The following is a 16,673-nucleotide window of genomic DNA, read 5'->3' on the forward strand; positions in this document are numbered from 1 at the left end:
TACTGTATAATATTGCCATAGCATAGCGCAGCATTGCGGAAGCTTAGTGAATTGATTAATATCTAGCCATGAATATTCTTACCTGCTAACCAACTAACTTATCATGAGCGTCTGCGACATCGGATACAACTACCCGATTAATAGCCATGTCTAACTGCCGAGACTTGCTTTATCAGGTATTACCAACGAATCGATGCCGCCATCAATCACGAATCGTCGACCCTCTCTTCTCCACCACCAATCCTGATACCGTACCTAGCTAGGTAGGATTAAACGCACGTCTCAATGTTCTCCATAGCCCGTCGGCGTCCCCTTAACCTTTCACCCCGCCAAATACCCCTCACCACCACCCGCTGCTTCAACACATCACCACTTTTCACAATGGCGGACCAGGTCAAGCGCAATCCTCACCCGGATTTCAAGGGCGTCGAGGCTTCTCGTCCAGAGTGGAATGTCGAGTCAAAGTTTCGCTACACAAAGACTGTCAACCCGGATTGGAAATTTGGCGATGGCGCAAACAAGCTTCATGAGGGCGACGCGGGGAAGAAGCACGTCGCGATAGATCCTCACGAAGAGGGACGCAACCCTGGCTTCAACTACAAGTTTCTCATCTCTGCCATTACTCCACGACCTATTGCGTTTGTGAGCACGCGCTCTGCCGACGGGTCTTCTACCAACCTGGCTCCCTTTAGCTACTTCAACATGGTCAACCACGATCCCCCGCTGTTCGTCGTGGGCATCGCTTCCGGCCTGGGAAACGCCAAGGATACGCTGCGCAACGTGTCCGAGTCGGGCGAGTGTGTCATCAACATCATCTCGGAGCCCTTTGTCGAGGCTGCCAACTCGGCCAGCGCAAACGCCCCCTATGGCGTATCTGAGTGGGACATTTCTGGCCTCACCCCTGTGTACGATTGCGAGACAGTCAAGTGCGCTCGTGTTGGCGAGGCTGTCGTCAGTATCGAGGCCAAGCTTGACACTCTCAAGGAATATGACAGCCGCGCCCGTCCGGGCAACAAGTCTGGTACCATCGCCATCTTTGAAGGAACGAGGTTCTGGGTTAGGGAGGATGCCATTAACGAGGAGAAGAACCTCGTCGATCCCCAGGTGCTGAGGCCGATCAGCCGTCTGGGAGGCATCACGTATGGAAGGACCACCGAGGTCATGGAGATTCCTAGAGTCGACTTCGAGAAGGATGTCGGTGGGTTAGAGGGTGCTGAGAAGCTCAAGAAGCAAAATTCGCAATAGACTAGAGTTTTTATATATGGCTGATGACTGATAGAATAGAGCTAGACGGATTCGCGACCCATCTCATGGAACCATTTCAGTGTGCAACACAGCTCTCGATTCAGTATCAAACCTCCAGTTCCTCTCCTGGAACGAACTCAAAGGATATCTCAGGAACAAAACCGCCTCAGACAAAAGGCAGCAGCGTACATATCAGAACAAATATCAGGTCATGCAAATCATGAAGCCAAAACCGAACCTATACCGCAAGCCGAACCTCATACAAGCCTATACCGAACCACATGCAACAACACATTCTTGTACACGATGCAACGCCGGAGAATGAACAAATCAAAAGAAAAAGCTCTGCCCGGGCTTGGAAATGACAAACTCGCAACCCAGCTGCGCCTCCTTTTCGTGCTCCAGGAGCTGCTCCAGGATTTGGTCGCCCACGTTGGGTCCATCATTTAACCGGTCCTTGACGTGTATGATGACAACCTTGAGCCCCTCGAGTTGTCTCATAGGTGCAGAAGTGAACGACTCGAGTTCCCTGAGGGTCAGCTCAGCTGTTGGAGTAGCTAGGTGCGGTGTCGGGGGTGTCTCAGGACCAGGATACACGAGGTCGACCGATGAAGCCTTGATGGTCTTTGGCGAGACGGGGTCCTCTGGTGAGAGATTGGCCAGTGAAGGATTCCGGCGAGGGACTTCCTCGTTGAGACTGCCTACACGCTTGCGCTTCTTGGTATTGAGGAGTCGGTTACTACGAGCCTCAGCAACTTGAGAGGCCAGCGCACGCAGCTCCTGGATAACGTAGACAGGCTTGAGATGTCCGAATAGGCGGTCATCGCACTGCGAATCGTCATAGCTGCACTCGATAAATATGGCACGCAGGGAGCCTGAGTCGATCTTTGGTGCGGCTTCGTTCCACACCTGAAAGTTTCGGGGACTCAGTGACAGGGAGTCAGGTTCGACGTCACCAAAGATTAGAACCTCGCGGTGGGTTTTCTGGTCTTGGATAAAGTATGCGCTTGAATCGTAGACACATATCCGCTCCTGCTCGGTCTGAGGAGATCCGGGGCCGAATGTGGCTTGGCTGAGCAGACTCGAGGTTCGCTGGGGAGGTACTGGGAGGCTGTAGAGGTCGCGTCGTGGGGGTATGGACATGGAAGCATCATGGCTGCCGAATCGCGTCGAGGAACTCGAAGCTGAGCCCCTGTGGTTGTGCTTCTCGATGCAGTGGCCGTGGCTCACACTCCAGATTTTGACTTGAAGCCCGTCGGCGACCTCGACATAACCCCTGCCTTCGCCATCACCAAGAGCAGGGCTTCCTCCCTCGACCAATCTCATAAAAGTAACCATTCCAGCGCCATTGTTCTCATCACTGAGATTAGGCCAGATGACATGGTTAAAGATGTGCGTCTTGAAGGCCTGGATGGTGCTGGGCAGACCGGCTAGCTTCTTGGGTCGGGTGCCTGGTAAGCCGGCCGTGTTGATGACGAAGCCAGCGATGTGATCGAGATGAGGGTGAGTAATGAGGTACGTATCGACAAGCGACTGAGTTATGTGAGCGGCATTGGCTAGGATGGATGTATGAGGAAGCTCGATGCCGGAGAAAGGGCCTGAGGTGAGTGTGAAGGGGGCAGAGGGGGCTGGTGAGGGCGTCGCAGCCTCAATGAGGTTGCATATCGATGAGAGATGAACACCGGCATCGACGGCGACGACAGAACCGCGATGCCAGTTTTGAGCGACGGAGCGGACCAAGAATGAAGTGACATTGGACTCGAGAGGTCCGCCTCCGGAACCCTATGATCTGAGGTTAGTAAATGTTGTCATAGCTCATGTTGTGAGGCTGAGATGAAGGTGAATTGGTCCGTAAGCAATGCTTGAAACATGCATAGAGCAGAGCCAAAAAGGATGAGAGACCAGGAGTGAAGGCCCGTTGAATCACATGTGATTCCTCCATTCGTCTGCCTGCATCTGGCCTCCATCGCATCGCGGCAACGTCTTTGTATACTGCAAGCGACGAGACCCATGATATCATGGGTCAAAACAACAACGACGGCATGAGGAACAGAGCGCGAACAGACACCAATAAAAATACGTACCAGCACAATCACCTGCAGGGCAGGTTCCATCTGATCCTCTCCCATGACGAACACAAGCAAAGAGAGTTGACGGATGACGGTTTGAGAGATGGTTGACCCGACGGTTGGATAGCACAAGGCGGACAGTAACCAAGGTAAGGGTAAGGTTCCCCCGTGGGTTGGTTATCGACCCACTAAAAGTGCCCCGAGCGCCCTAGCAAGCACCTTCTGTAAGGTACTACAGCACCTGCCGCACGGGCTCTGCAGTTAGAGTCCAGTCCCCGACCGCCTTAGTAGAAGACCCCGACTCGGACCGCCCACTTGGAGGCGCCTCCACTTTCTCGGATCCGGAATTTCAGGCCTTGGCCGATCTGCAACCGACGCCGCAACGCCAATGAGAGAACGGTTCAAGCCTTTACTTCCCAAGTTGAAGGAGGGAGGGACACACCGTGCACAACGGCTTGTAAATATTCTCCGATCCTCCGGGGGGTTGGTTGTCGAGTAGCGAGATGGCTGCAAACCCCGTGACGCGACGCGTGAGGATGGGAACTGCTCAGCGATAATAGGAGAGATAATCGCCGGGCAATACGTAGCGCTGAAGCCCACTGCGGGTACAGGAAAAAAGGATAATGCTGGATGAAGCTATAGTAGTCGCTCGCTTCACTTGCTTCAGGCGACGCGCCGAGGATAAGGTAGTCCTGAGAGCCAAGGGAGTAAAAAAGGTCGGTTTTGCGTTTGGCGTGGAATCGAGATGTGGATATCGAGACGGGAGTGCCGATGCCACCAGCTGGTTGATTGATGGGAGATTGACAAGATGTTCAAGAGAAATGAAAGGATTGGAGAAAGAAGGAATACTCAAACTCTAAAAGATGTTTGAAGGATGATTCAAAAGTCCATGGGCTTGAAGCAAAAGCAACGGGAAAGTCTTCAACGTCCCCGGGAACACAGCTTCTTTTGAACTAGGTCCAGCCCTTCAAGCAAGCTATGCTATTCGACCTACCTTGACCCTCGCACTTCGCCGATGCAGCATCCAGCCAGCAGGGGCGTTTTCTCTGGGCACTTTGGATGTCAAGCTACAGCTACAGCTCACACCGGGGCCTTGGATGGGCTCTCTTCTCAGCCTCCCCGGTTGCCACCGCCCTCTCCAACAAAGCTCTTGCTCAGCCCTCTTGTCCAGCACCAAAAAGTCAAACCCTCAAAGCAGACAGAACGTCAGAAAACGATGTCATCAACAGCAGCTGCTCCCCCAAAAGCCCACAAGACAAAGCTCCCGGCTCAGCTCCCAGGCCGCAGAGCTGTCCTAGCGTGGACCTCATCCATCCCCCGGCCCTCCCCCCATCTAGCGCCCCCCGGGTGTGAGACCCCCCCCTCCGCCCACTTCGGCGTTCCCGTGCCATGCACCAAAGATCTTCTCCCTTTGGGCCATTTCTCCCATTCCTCAAGAGGAGGTCCCCTGTCGAACAACTGTCAAGCCATACGTATCACGGGCTCGGGAGTTGTGTGAGATCCACTTCTTTTTCCCATGGGCATGGGCTTGAGCTTCTGCTTTCCCAGAGCTTGGGCCCACAGGCTGCAGTCCGTCTGGTTGCACGTCCGTCCTGTGCTATCCATCACCCTGCCGGGATCCTCTCTCGTCCCGTCTTTGGCAACGTATCGATCGATTCCGTAAGAGCACATGAGGTGAAAGAGGAGTCCAAGTGGAAAATCCCTCGGAAGAATCCGAGATCTGTGTCCTTACCCTTAGTTGGCACGGCCCGAGTGGCTTGAGTCCTAGCTACCATGTCTGTGTCACAGTCACCAGATTATTTTCAGACACAAAGAGTTGTTAGATTACGACTTTACCAAAGGATTCTATTTGTAAGTTTATTTGTTCACGTTAAAACAAAGATAGAGGTAGAATTCCTTTGACCCTGAATTCGCCCTCTGACACCCAAGGGTCAGTAACAGGGTCAGCAACTTGGTCAACTCGGTTGCTTTGTCAAGTCTTCACACAACGTCACCTATTGCATTGCTTATCGAGAGTCCACTCTTCAACTAGGACTGACCTTGATTATCTATGACTAAAGAGGAAGGTATGCCTCCGTCAGGGCTCCAAACTCCGTGCTGAGCCAAGTCTAATGCATCTATGTATGCGTCTATCCATGTCCTATTAACAAAGAAACTAACCAACAGAAACAGAAACCTCCATCTTGGAGGAGGGTATCGAAAGAGGAAACAAAGAGGAAAGACTTTGGCTAGCCAAGAGACGCCATGTACGCCATGCCGTTGCCCGTTGCCTATGCAGGACCCCTCCCCTTCATAACTCATGATCAAAGCGTCTTTGTCGAACGGCTTCTCCTGCCTGCAGGAGAGAAGCCTTCGAGTCATTCCCCACTTTCTGATGATACCCATCACTTGATAGGAAAACCCGTCGTCACTGCCAACTTTGCAGCTCTCTAGGCAGCCGAACGCCTAGGGCCTTGTCTTGGACTCCTCCTCAGAGGTGCGCCCTGACCTTGACGCTCGCTGCTCTTGGACGCTACTGAGCCCCTCTGTCGCTTGCGCCGCGGGTTGCTGCCGAAAAGGCTGTCTTCGTCATCCTCGAGATCGCTGGCTCGTCGTTTCCGTGACACGGTGTTGACCTCTGGGCTCGGGGGCTCTGGCTTGGGGAGTGCCAATGACTCAGACCCAGGTTGAGGTTGGTCTACATCAGGGAGGGCGAGTGAAAATGAATCCAGCTGCATCGGGGTTGGCACTCGCGGTGGTGGCATTCCCATAGGGGTTGACTCCTCAGGCTTTGTCTGCGGCATCAAGTTTGACTTCTCTAACGGCGACAGTCCCTTAAAGTTCAAATCCCCAGACGAGACCATTTGCATATAGTCGTACACATCCGGCTCTCTCGATTGCTCTGGCGGAATAAAGACTGACTCGCCTGTCTGCTGTGTCAGTTGCATCAAGTTTGGATCCAGCGGCATGAGGTCTTGCTCCCCCTGCTGCATCGCATACCTATCCAGCTGCATCAAGCTCAGGTCCTCCTCGCCCGGCTGGACGTATTGCTCAAAGTTTGGGGCAACTGGTGTCGGCGTCTTGATTGGTGACTGCAACGGGCTATGGAGCGACCCCTTGAACACATCTTCCTGCACATGTTCCACAAGCTCGGAGTCTTGGGGAAGATCTTTCGGAGTGACCCATGTGAGGCCCTTCTCGTAAGGGCTCCCAGACTTGCGGCGTTTCGCGCCGGCGCGTTTTCTCGCCCTGATCTCTCTGCACCTTCGGGCGTAGACGCTCAGGTCACCCATGTGGACGTCGAGGGTGTTCCTATCCTCCTCGGCTCTGGCTCTGTTGCGCTTGTCCCGACAAGTTTGGCGGGCGGTGACTTGGTTATCCAGATGATGCTTGACCAGGGTGTAAGTGAGCGAGTCTTGATGATCACGGGGGATCTCAGGGAGGCCTGGAAGGTTGCCCTGGATCGACATCCATGGAAGAAAGGCTCGGTTGACAATGGCCCTGTCGGTATCGCGGTTGATCGCCATAAGGTTCTTTTGCTCTTTGGGAAGGTGTCGATCGTCTGGGTATAGCTTTCTCTTGCGCCAGAACTCGTAAGGGTCTACGCACTGCTCAAAGCACCACATGTGCATGCAGCCCGCAACCTTGAAGGGGTCCTTCCGCCCATCAGACGTGCGTTCATGGTACTCGTCAAAGACGACGCGGAGAAAGCCAGGCCGAATGATCTTGGAGTCCACGGGACACTGGGCGTATCGACACCTTCGGTCACACTCCTGCTGCCGAGAGTTGGCCTGAGCGGGAGGCTGCTGGACAAAGATGTTGACGTCCCGAGGGCAGTGTTCCAGGTAGTGACGCAACTCTGCGGCGCTGAGTTCCAGGTGATCAACCCATTGGCCCAAGGGCGTGTATTCGAAATGGGGACCACCGCCGTCTCTCTTCTTCCAGTTTTCCACGAGGGGTAGGGGATCTGTGTAGACAAAGCTTGGGTCGCAAGTAATGTCCCCCTTTAGCTTGAGCGTCCTGTTGTTCTGAACCTTTCCACCAGCCCAGCGAAAAGGGGCAGTCTCGTCTTCTCGGCCTTGTAGATCGGAGGAATCTCTCCTCTTGCGCTTGATATATCCTGTCTCCTGACCTTGAGCCGGTTGCTGATTCATAGGCTGATTAAGGAACGGGGCGAATCCGCCGAGGAAAGGTTGTTGTGTTCCGAAACGTCCTCCATCTTCTCCTTTCCAGTAACCGCGAATAGGCTGAGTAGGTGCATTGCGGTATGCTTTTTGCATATCATCGACGGATAAGTGGACTTGAGTAGGGGTAAGCTGCAGTTGTCCTTCATAGTTGGTGGTTTCAATCCAGGCGTTCATAGGAGTATACGACGGCCCATTACGCCCTGCTAGTCCGAAATCGGGGTAGATGTTGTTGGGTTGGTAGGGTCTTGGCTGAATATTGGGGTTGATCTGAAGAACTTGGGGGTTGATGGGATTATTGAAGTTGTTGAGACCATAGTTGAGGCCTCCAGGACCGAATCCTGCGACACCCCCAGGTCCCATGCCAACGTCAATCCTGTCGCCAACACCCTGAGGTGCCTGCAGGAAGCCAGGAGCTGGAGGCTGTTGTGGAAGAGGCGCATTGCCTGGCACCCCCTGAAGTCCATCGTCGGTGACGGGTCTGTTTAACGTAGGTAGAGGGTCAAAATCTATGGTGTCTAGTTGTAAATCGTCAACGTTGACGTTAGCCAGATATTCTGATTGGGCCGCAGCCATGGTACCGTCCATATAGGGACCTGGGTTGTGTAGAGGATCCATGTTATCTTCGAGGCTCGTGATCACAATGCTGTTGTTGAAATCTTGAGTTGAACGATTGCGGCGCGGAAAACCTGTCAAAGGTCTGACAATCGTAGTTGAATGGATATATAGTGGGTATAATGAACGAAATGGACATTGATCAAGGATGAACCGTGAATATTAATACTGAGGCCGAGGACAACACGAGAACATGAGTCCAGATCTATGAACATTGTCTTCCTTTGAACCTTTGTTTCCAAGAATCCCTTAAAACACGAAGCAAAGAAACGCAGACCATGTTCAGGATATACTGAACAAGGGCTGAATCTCGGAAGAAGGTGTGGCACCTCTTTGTCTTCGTAGACTGGAACACCCAAGTGCGGGTGGGTAGTCCAGGTCATTGCACCATGTTCTTATTTTCGGAAGCAGATTAAAACCTGTGGCTTGTTAGCACCAAGAAAGATGAAAGCCAGCACGATGCCAAAGAAATTGGGAAGAAAGCGCTTCGATCAGGAGAGCTGTGCACGTTTTTCGACAGAAAGTTCCGAACAGGTCTGTGTTATGCGTGTCTCATCATAAAAGCAGGGAGGGAAGGGCAGTGAAGGTGTAAAAGTCAAGGCTTACCATATAATAGCAGTTTCATGAGCCAGATCCGAGATGGATCTGGCATGGTCGCTGTGGGCCTGTCATGGTGAGTTGAAGTGTCAAGTTTGAGAAAGTAGATGCGAAGATTCTGCATGCTCAAAGCCCAGTTACGCTTGTCTAAGTGGCGGATGAAAATTCATCATCTCGTCAGAGAACGAAGGAATTGGACCAGAGAATGCAGATTTTCAAGGCCATAATTAATGGCCCATTGAAGGAGGCTGCATTGGAAGTGCATGAAGAGAAGAGTTGAATATTCAGTCGTGAGGCTTGAACAAAATTCAGGTACGAGTGGGGCCATGAGCCGGAAGAGGAGCTTCAATATTCCGAGCCCACCGATTGAACACGGAGGCTGGGAACAAGTAGAGGGCTTTTGCTAACTGTCGATATCCCTCGTGGTGTTGGATCTCATTAAAGCTTCGAAACCTGTAGAAGGGATGATCTGAGACCGATAAATTGCTCCATTGCCTTGTTTGTCTTCAGTGGCAAAGAGCTCTACAAAACGATTTCCCAATTGGGTTGATGGCTAATGGAGAGCTCGCCGATGACTTGTCCAAAATCGTGTGATGGGTTCCGTGCCGCAATATCCCTGCAAACACGAGTTTCGAGGGAGGATATTCTTGGAAACAATCCAGATAATCCGTATCCTTCTCATGAGGCCGTATTTCGAACAGCAATAGACCTGTAGACGTTGGCTCGAATGAAGCCAAGAGTGGGCGAGCTCCTTAGAGGCCTCAAGGGGTCAGCACCTTGCAACCTCTCAGGAACTTTTAGTGGAGCTAGTGGAGGATGGAGGGGCACTACAAGGGAGTTTGAGTTGCTGGGCGGTCTCAGGAAGGTGCCGTCGGATGTCGTTCGCTCCTTCTCTGTTCAGTGACCTGTCACCCAATGGAGCCTTCGCAGGTACGAAGGGCGGCGGCTAATCCAGCCGAGCCCAACCAAGGCAGGGGCTCCCCGCCTTGATCCAACGGCGGGCGTGTTGGCCCTGCTGGGCGCTCCTGCCGCCAGAACCAAACCAGAACCTGAAAAGCAAGCGAATTGTCGCCCACCTCCCGCCCGGCCTGGCCTAACCTCAAAGACTTGGTTGCCATACCTTACGTCACGAGACCTTTTGCTGGCTCCTCCAGCTTGTGAGCCGTGGTTGTCCCTAATCCACAAACCTCAACTTCCAGAGGCTGCATCGCCAACCTCCCACCATGGCCGAACTCAATCCAGAGCTCCAAGAGAAGCTTGAGGAGCTGGACCGCGAGCTCGAGGTTCGTTGGCGCCCCCGGCACTTCCGTATCCACCACCATGATCCCCTCTACCTCATGCGCTCCTCTACCTCATGAGACGTGGCTAGAGTAGGAGATGTTCACATCGCTTGCTTGAGATACTTCTTGATAGAACCTGACTGACTTTACTTGATAGGAGGGAGATATTACACAGAAGGGGTAAGCTCCTCCATATGCACCCCGCGATCGCGTGTGCAGTGACCGCTAACCATATCCTTAGCTACCAGAAGCGACGAACCCAACTATTCTCCAAGTTCCTTGGCTCTCCTCCACCTCAAGTCGCTGCTTTGAGCGACTCTCAACCTGGCCTCCGCATACACTCCCCTGACGATTCAGCGCATCCCTCGAGCGATGGCCACCGAGCTGCTGCTTTCGCCGCCCTCGGCAGCGGCAGCGGCCCCATCCCCGACAGTCCAGATTCTCCCATGTACCGACCGTCATCAGCCTATGGACCGCCTTCACGCGCTTCGAACCCCCCCGAGCCGCCTCCCGCCTCTCTCCTGCGACCAGGGGGCTCGATGGCTGGAGGCCCGACCGGCGCTCATCGCGACTCTCTCTTCTTCTCCCCCTCGCATACCGAACCCCAAACCCGAAGCGGGACCATGATGTCGGGCGACTATGCTTTCAGACCCGAGCAGCAAGGCACATATGTCGATCCGCAGCAGCAGCAATTCCAGCAACGGCAGCAGCAGTACCAACAGCAACAGCAACAGCAGCCTTATGATGGCAGAACGACGACACTACTTGACTCTCAAGGCTACTTTTCAGACTTTGCAGGGCAGCAGCACTATGAACAGGGTCAAACGGTCGAGTATGGGGGACCTCAACAACGATATTCTTCGAGCGATGCTTTCTCTCCCACTGCCGCGATGGCCCCTCCGATGCTGACAGCGAACGATCTACCACCCCCGGAAGTCCTCGAGTACCAGCTGCCTTTAGAACCGCGAGAAGTGCCGTTCGCGATTCAAGACCCCCACGATGAATCCACGCCCATGTCCAAGTTTGACAACATCGCCGCTGTCCTGAGGCACAGGGGCCGGACAATAGCCAAAAAGCCAGCGTACTGGGTGTTGGACAGCAAAGGCAAGGAGATTGCTTCGATTACGTGGGACAAATTGGCGGCCAGAGCCGAGAAGGTGGCTCAAGTCATCCGAGACAAGAGCTCACTATACCGTGGTGACCGAGTTGCTCTGGTGTACCGAGATTCAGAAGTCATTGATTTTGCGATTGCGCTCTTGGGATGCTTTATCGCGGGTGTGGTGGCTGTCCCCATCAATGATTTGGAGGACTACCAACGTTTGAACACCATCCTTACCTCGACACAAGCGCATCTTGCCCTGACTACCGACAACAACCTCAAGACCTTCCAGCGAGACATTACCACGCAAAAGTTGACCTGGCCAAAGGGTGTCGAATGGTGGAAGACGAATGATTTTGGCAGTTATCACCCCAAGAAGAAGGATGATATCCCTCCTTTGGTTGTGCCAGACCTGGCCTATATCGAGTTTTCGCGAGCGCCTACAGGAGATCTTAGAGGTGTCGTCCTGAGCCACCGAACAATCATGCATCAGATGGCCTGTTTGAGTGCCATCATTTCTACCATTCCCAGCAATGGACCTGGAGATACCTTCAACCCGTCATTGAGAGACAAGAACGGCCGGCTGATTGGTGGCGGTGCCAGTAGTGAGATTCTGGTCTCCTATCTGGATCCTCGTCAAGGAATTGGCATGATTCTCAGCGTTTTGCTTACCGTGTACGGTGGCCACACCACTGTTTGGTTTGACAACAAGGCCGTTGACGTCCCTGGCCTTTACGCCCACCTCCTTACTAAATACAAGTCGACCATCATGATTGCAGACTATCCGGGTCTGAAACGAGCTGCTTACAACTACCAAGAGCAGCCCATGGTGACTCGAAACTTCAAAAAGGGAATGGAGCCCAACTTTCAAATGATCAAGCTCTGCTTGATTGATACATTGACGGTGGACAGTGGGTTCCACGAAGTGCTGGCAGATCGCTGGCTGAGACCACTGAGGAACCCTCGGGCTCGTGAGGTTGTGGCACCGATGCTTTGTCTGCCGGAACACGGCGGCATGGTAGTTAGTGTTCGTGACTGGCTCGGAGGAGAAGAGCGCATGGGGTGCCCCTTGAAGCTCGATCTTGGGTCTGATACAGACTCAGAAGAGGGCGGAGAGAAGGAAGAGTCAGAAAAGCCTGCACCCTCAAACGGCTTTGGAAGTCTCCTGGGTGGTGGTGGTACTACGACTACAGAAGAGGGGGCCAAGAATGAGCTCGGCGAGGTTCTGTTGGACCGTGAGGCGCTCAAGACCAACGAAGTTGTGGTTGTGGCCATTGGTGATGAAGCTCGCAAGAGAGCAGGTGACGACCCAGGATTGGTGCGGGTTGGCGCTTTTGGATACCCCATTCCGGATGCCACGCTCTCTGTGGTTGATCCAGAGTCGGGACTGCTGGCGTCTCCCCACTCTGTGGGCGAGATTTGGGTTGATTCGCCCTCTTTGTCTGGCGGCTTCTGGGCGCAGCCCAAGAACACGGAGCTGATTTTCCATGCTCGCCCCTACAGATTCGATCCCGGCGATCCCACACCCCAACCTGTCGAGCCCGAGTTTCTCAGAACCGGCTTGCTGGGCACCGTCATCGAAGGGAAAATCTTTGTCCTGGGCTTGTACGAGGACCGCATTCGGCAAAAGGTCGAGTGGGTTGAGCATGGGCACGAAATAGCCGAGTACCGGTATTTCTTTGTTCAGCACATTGTCGTGAGCATCGTCAAGAATGTTCCCAAGATTTACGACTGTTCAGCCTTTGACGTCTTTGTCAACGATGAACATCTTCCCGTCGTCGTCCTTGAGTCGGCGGCAGCCTCGACGGCTCCTTTGACATCTGGCGGGCCACCTCGACAGCCAGACACAGCGCTGCTGGAGTCGCTGGCTGAGAGATGTATGGAGGTTCTTGTGACGGAGCACCATCTCAGGGTGTACTGCGTTATGATCACAGCGCCAAACACGTTGCCCAGAGTTGTCAAGAATGGACGGCGAGAAATCGGTAACATGCTCTGTCGCCGAGAGTTCGATCTCGGCAACCTTCCATGCGTGCACGTCAAGTTTGGCGTGGAGCATGCTGTACTCAATCTGCCCATTGGTGTAGATCCCATGGGAGGTATCTGGTCGCCCCTGGCATCGGATTCGCGTGCCGAGTTCTTGTTGCCAGCTGATAAGCAATACTCGGGTGTTGATCGACGAGAGGTTGTCATGGATGACCGGACATCAACCCCCCTGAACAACTTCTCATGCATCTCTGACCTCATTCAATGGCGCGTCGCCCGTCAACCAGAAGAACTCGCGTACTGCACAATCGACGGCAGGGGTCGCGAAGGAAAGGGCGTGACATGGAAGAAGTTTGACACCAAGGTGGCATCCGTCGCCATGTACCTGAAGAACAAGGTCAAGGTGCGGCCAGGCGACCACATGATTCTCATGTACACGCACTCGGAGGAATTCGTCTTTGCCGTTCACGCCTGCATATGTCTGGGCGCAATCGTCATCCCCATCGCGCCTCTCGATGAAGGCCGACTCAACGAAGACATCCCTGCTTTCCTGCACATCGTGGCCGACTACAAAGTCAAGGCTGTGCTTGTAAATGCAGAGGTGGACCACCTGATCAAGATGAAGCCTGTGGCAAGCCATATCAAACAATCTGCCCAGGTTCTGAAGATCTCGATGCCCAGTGTCTTCAACACTACTAAGCCGCCAAAGCAGAGCAATGGCTTGAGAGAGTTGAGACTCACAATAGACCCTGCCTGGATTCGACCTGGATATCCAGTTATTGTGTGGACCTACTGGACTCCAGACCAACGACGCATCGCGGTTCAACTTGGACACGATACCATCATGGGCATGTGCAAGGTTCAGAAGGAAACCTGCCAAATGACAAGCACGAGGCCAGTCCTTGGATGTGTCCGAAGTACAACTGGACTGGGTTTCATCCACACATGTCTCATGGGCATCTATATTGGCACACCAACCTACCTCCTGTCGCCTATCGAGTTCGCTACCAATCCCATGTCCCTCTTTGTTACCCTGTCAAGGTACAAGATCAAGGATACGTACGCGACACCGCAGATGCTTGACCACGCTATGAACTCTATGCATGCCAAGGGATTCACCCTGCATGAGCTCAAGAACATGATGATCACATCTGAGGGTAGACCAAGAGTTGATGTATTCCAGAAGGTCAACCATCACTTTTCTGGGGCTGGATTGGACCCAACCGCCATCAACACTGTTTACTCGCATGTCCTCAACCCCATGATTGCATCAAGATCTTACATGTGTATCGAACCGATCGAGCTCTGGCTCGACACGCAGGCCCTGCGACGTGGTCTGGTTATCCCTGTTGACCCAGAGGCGGACCCCAGGGCCTTGTTGGTTCAAGATAGTGGAATGGTTCCCGTCTCGACCCAGATTGCCATCATCAACCCTGAGAGCCGACTGCACTGTCTTGACGGCGAGTATGGCGAGATCTGGGTCGACTCTGAGGCTTGCGTCAAGTCATTCTATGGTTCCAAGGATGCCTTTGATGCCGAGCGGTTTGACGGACGAGCCGTTGATGGAGATCCGAGCATCCAGTACATTCGAACAGGAGATTTGGGTTTCCTTCACAATGTCAGTCGACCGATTGGCCCCAACGGAGCCCTCGTGGAAATGCAGGTGTTGTTTGTTCTCGGAAACATTGGAGAGACATTCGAGATCAACGGATTGAGCCACTTCCCTATGGATATCGAGAACTCTGTAGAGCGGTGTCACAGAAACATCGTGACCAACGGCTGGTAAGTCCGACTCACTCATAAAGAATTGATTGTACTAATAAAGCTATAGTGCTGTCTTCCAAGCTGGTGGCTTGATTGTGGTGCTCGTCGAGGTCAGCCGCAAGCCCTATTTGGCATCTCTCGTCCCAGTCATTGTCAACGCTATCCTCAATGAACACCAGATCATTGTCGATATCGTAGCTTTCGTCAACAAGGGAGATTTTCCCAAGTCGCGTCTCGGAGAGAAGCAGCGAGGCAAGATCTTGGGCGGCTGGGTCAGTCGAAAGCTTCGCACCCTGGCTCAATTCTCCATCCGTGATATGGACGCGCCTGAAGCTGGAGGTGTTGTTGACGGGATGGACCAGGCCAGAGTCTCCATGGTCAGCGTCCGAAGCGGAGGAAATCCTGCCCCTGGCTCTTCCAGTCTGAGGAATGCCGAGCAGGCTCCGCAGATCCCCGAACAGGAGGAATTCGAGCACCCACCTCCTCGTCAGTCATATGTTCCTTCACACAGCAACATCACAGAGACATCAGATGACCACGGGACACCAACGACCTACAAGGACTCGCACGTATACCCTGAGGTGGTACCACAAGCCCCGGTGTCTCAACCCCCAGCTCAGCTCAGCCTTTCTCCCCAGGCAGAACAAGCCTTTGACCCGCCTGATTTCTCACACTACGGTGCCACTGAACCTGAGCAAGGTCCTCTACCAGCGCCAGGAACAAAGCCTGAAGTGCCACCTGGGGTAGGTCAAGCGCCACCCCAGATCCGACTACCAGGTGTAGATGGGCGAGAAGACGTCAACTTTTGGGGACAATCAAACAGGGACTCTAACGACGAGGCGGACTGGACCGCGGACGCCATCATGCACATGAACCTTGCGGGCGGCATGAACCCCCGATGAATATAACGGCTATGGAACGACGGTAGGGGCATGCCACGATGGCGGAGTTGGGGCTGGGAACATCTAGACGTGTACATGCCGGATCCATCTGTACTTTGATAGCTTTGAGACGTGTTGGATGTGGTGATGGGACACGGCTGCTACATGTCTAGTTACATTGTTTTGAAGACTATTTCTCCTTTTTGAGGTGTAAGACGAAAAGAATTTTGAACTATGTTACTACCACCAACGCTTCCCGTCTAATAAGCATAAAGGATAAGGCAAGGAAGAGCTGTTTGAAATGGTCTGGATGGGAAAGGACATGGAAGGTTGTAATTCGGAGTGAGCTGAGTCATCCGCGACTGCCATTGAACGAACAACCAAAACACCAAGAAAAACATCACCAACAATCAGTAGGCATAATGAAAATAGGCAAAAAGAGAGAGAAAAAAAGAACCGATCGACGTGGGCCTGATTCGAACAGACGCCTCCGAAGAGAATAGATTTCTAGTCTATCGCATTAGACCACTCTGCCACCACGCCTTGTGATTGGATGATGAAGCTGTTGGATATTTGAGTTTGTGAATGCTTGTGTGGAGAAGACGTCGATAGTTAATGATGATGGAGTCATGGATATAATTCTCAATGACAGAATAACGCCGTGAAACGCCGAGTAGCCCTTGGGTGAGATGACACTTCTACACTTCCATGATCAGATGAATGTTCTGTCTTTTTCATCTTCATCTTCCTCATCGTCTCGCTCCGTGGACAACAAGCGCGCCAATATATTCAGCCCCTGACTTGGAATCGACGACAGCCAAGGAGCCAAGTTCCAGGATCTCTTCAAAGAGTACAAGACGGCGGGCAAGCTCAACTGGCCAACTTCAACATCCCTCTCCTAATGCCAACAGCAACAATCAAGCATCAATGGAAAAGATACCAGTCTTGCACCTTGAAAACATCCAAGTGGCTTCTCG

At 53.1% G+C, this 16,673-nt stretch overlaps 4 protein-coding genes across 4 annotated transcripts; 2 read left to right on the forward strand and 2 right to left on the reverse strand.

Annotated features, from left to right (window-relative positions):
• Positions 1 to 285: 285 nt before the first annotated feature.
• NCS57_00639900 (Flavin-Reduct domain-containing protein) lies at positions 286 to 1,245 on the forward strand (the record flags this gene model as incomplete). Its single annotated transcript, XM_053056288.1, has 1 exon — positions 286 to 1,245. The coding sequence occupies one exon, from the start codon at positions 286 to 288 to the stop codon at positions 1,243 to 1,245; it is 960 nt and encodes a 319-aa protein (XP_052915243.1).
• A 330-nt stretch (positions 1,246 to 1,575) lies between these two features.
• NCS57_00640000 (uncharacterized protein) lies at positions 1,576 to 3,374 on the reverse strand (the record flags this gene model as incomplete). The annotated part of the gene is made up of 2 exons (XM_053056289.1): positions 1,576 to 3,027; positions 3,330 to 3,374. 2 exons carry the CDS (start codon positions 3,372 to 3,374, stop codon positions 1,576 to 1,578), a joined length of 1,497 nt encoding a protein of 498 aa, XP_052915244.1.
• A 2,369-nt stretch (positions 3,375 to 5,743) lies between these two features.
• On the reverse strand, positions 5,744 to 8,095 carry NCS57_00640100 (uncharacterized protein; the record flags this gene model as incomplete). The annotated part of the gene is made up of 1 exon (XM_053056290.1): positions 5,744 to 8,095. One exon carries the CDS (start codon positions 8,093 to 8,095, stop codon positions 5,744 to 5,746), a length of 2,352 nt encoding a protein of 783 aa, XP_052915245.1.
• A 1,817-nt stretch (positions 8,096 to 9,912) lies between these two features.
• On the forward strand, positions 9,913 to 15,717 carry NCS57_00640200 (DMAP1-binding domain-containing protein; the record flags this gene model as incomplete). The annotated part of the gene is made up of 4 exons (XM_053056291.1): positions 9,913 to 9,972; positions 10,127 to 10,149; positions 10,211 to 14,833; positions 14,883 to 15,717. The coding sequence occupies 4 exons, from the start codon at positions 9,913 to 9,915 to the stop codon at positions 15,715 to 15,717; spliced, it is 5,541 nt and encodes a 1,846-aa protein (XP_052915246.1).
• Between the last annotated feature and the right edge of the window lie 956 nt (positions 15,718 to 16,673).

The sequence above is a fragment of the Fusarium keratoplasticum genome, chromosome 4 (genome assembly GCF_025433545.1).
Source record: "Fusarium keratoplasticum isolate Fu6.1 chromosome 4, whole genome shotgun sequence".
Lineage (NCBI taxonomy): Eukaryota > Fungi > Ascomycota > Sordariomycetes > Hypocreales > Nectriaceae > Fusarium > Fusarium keratoplasticum.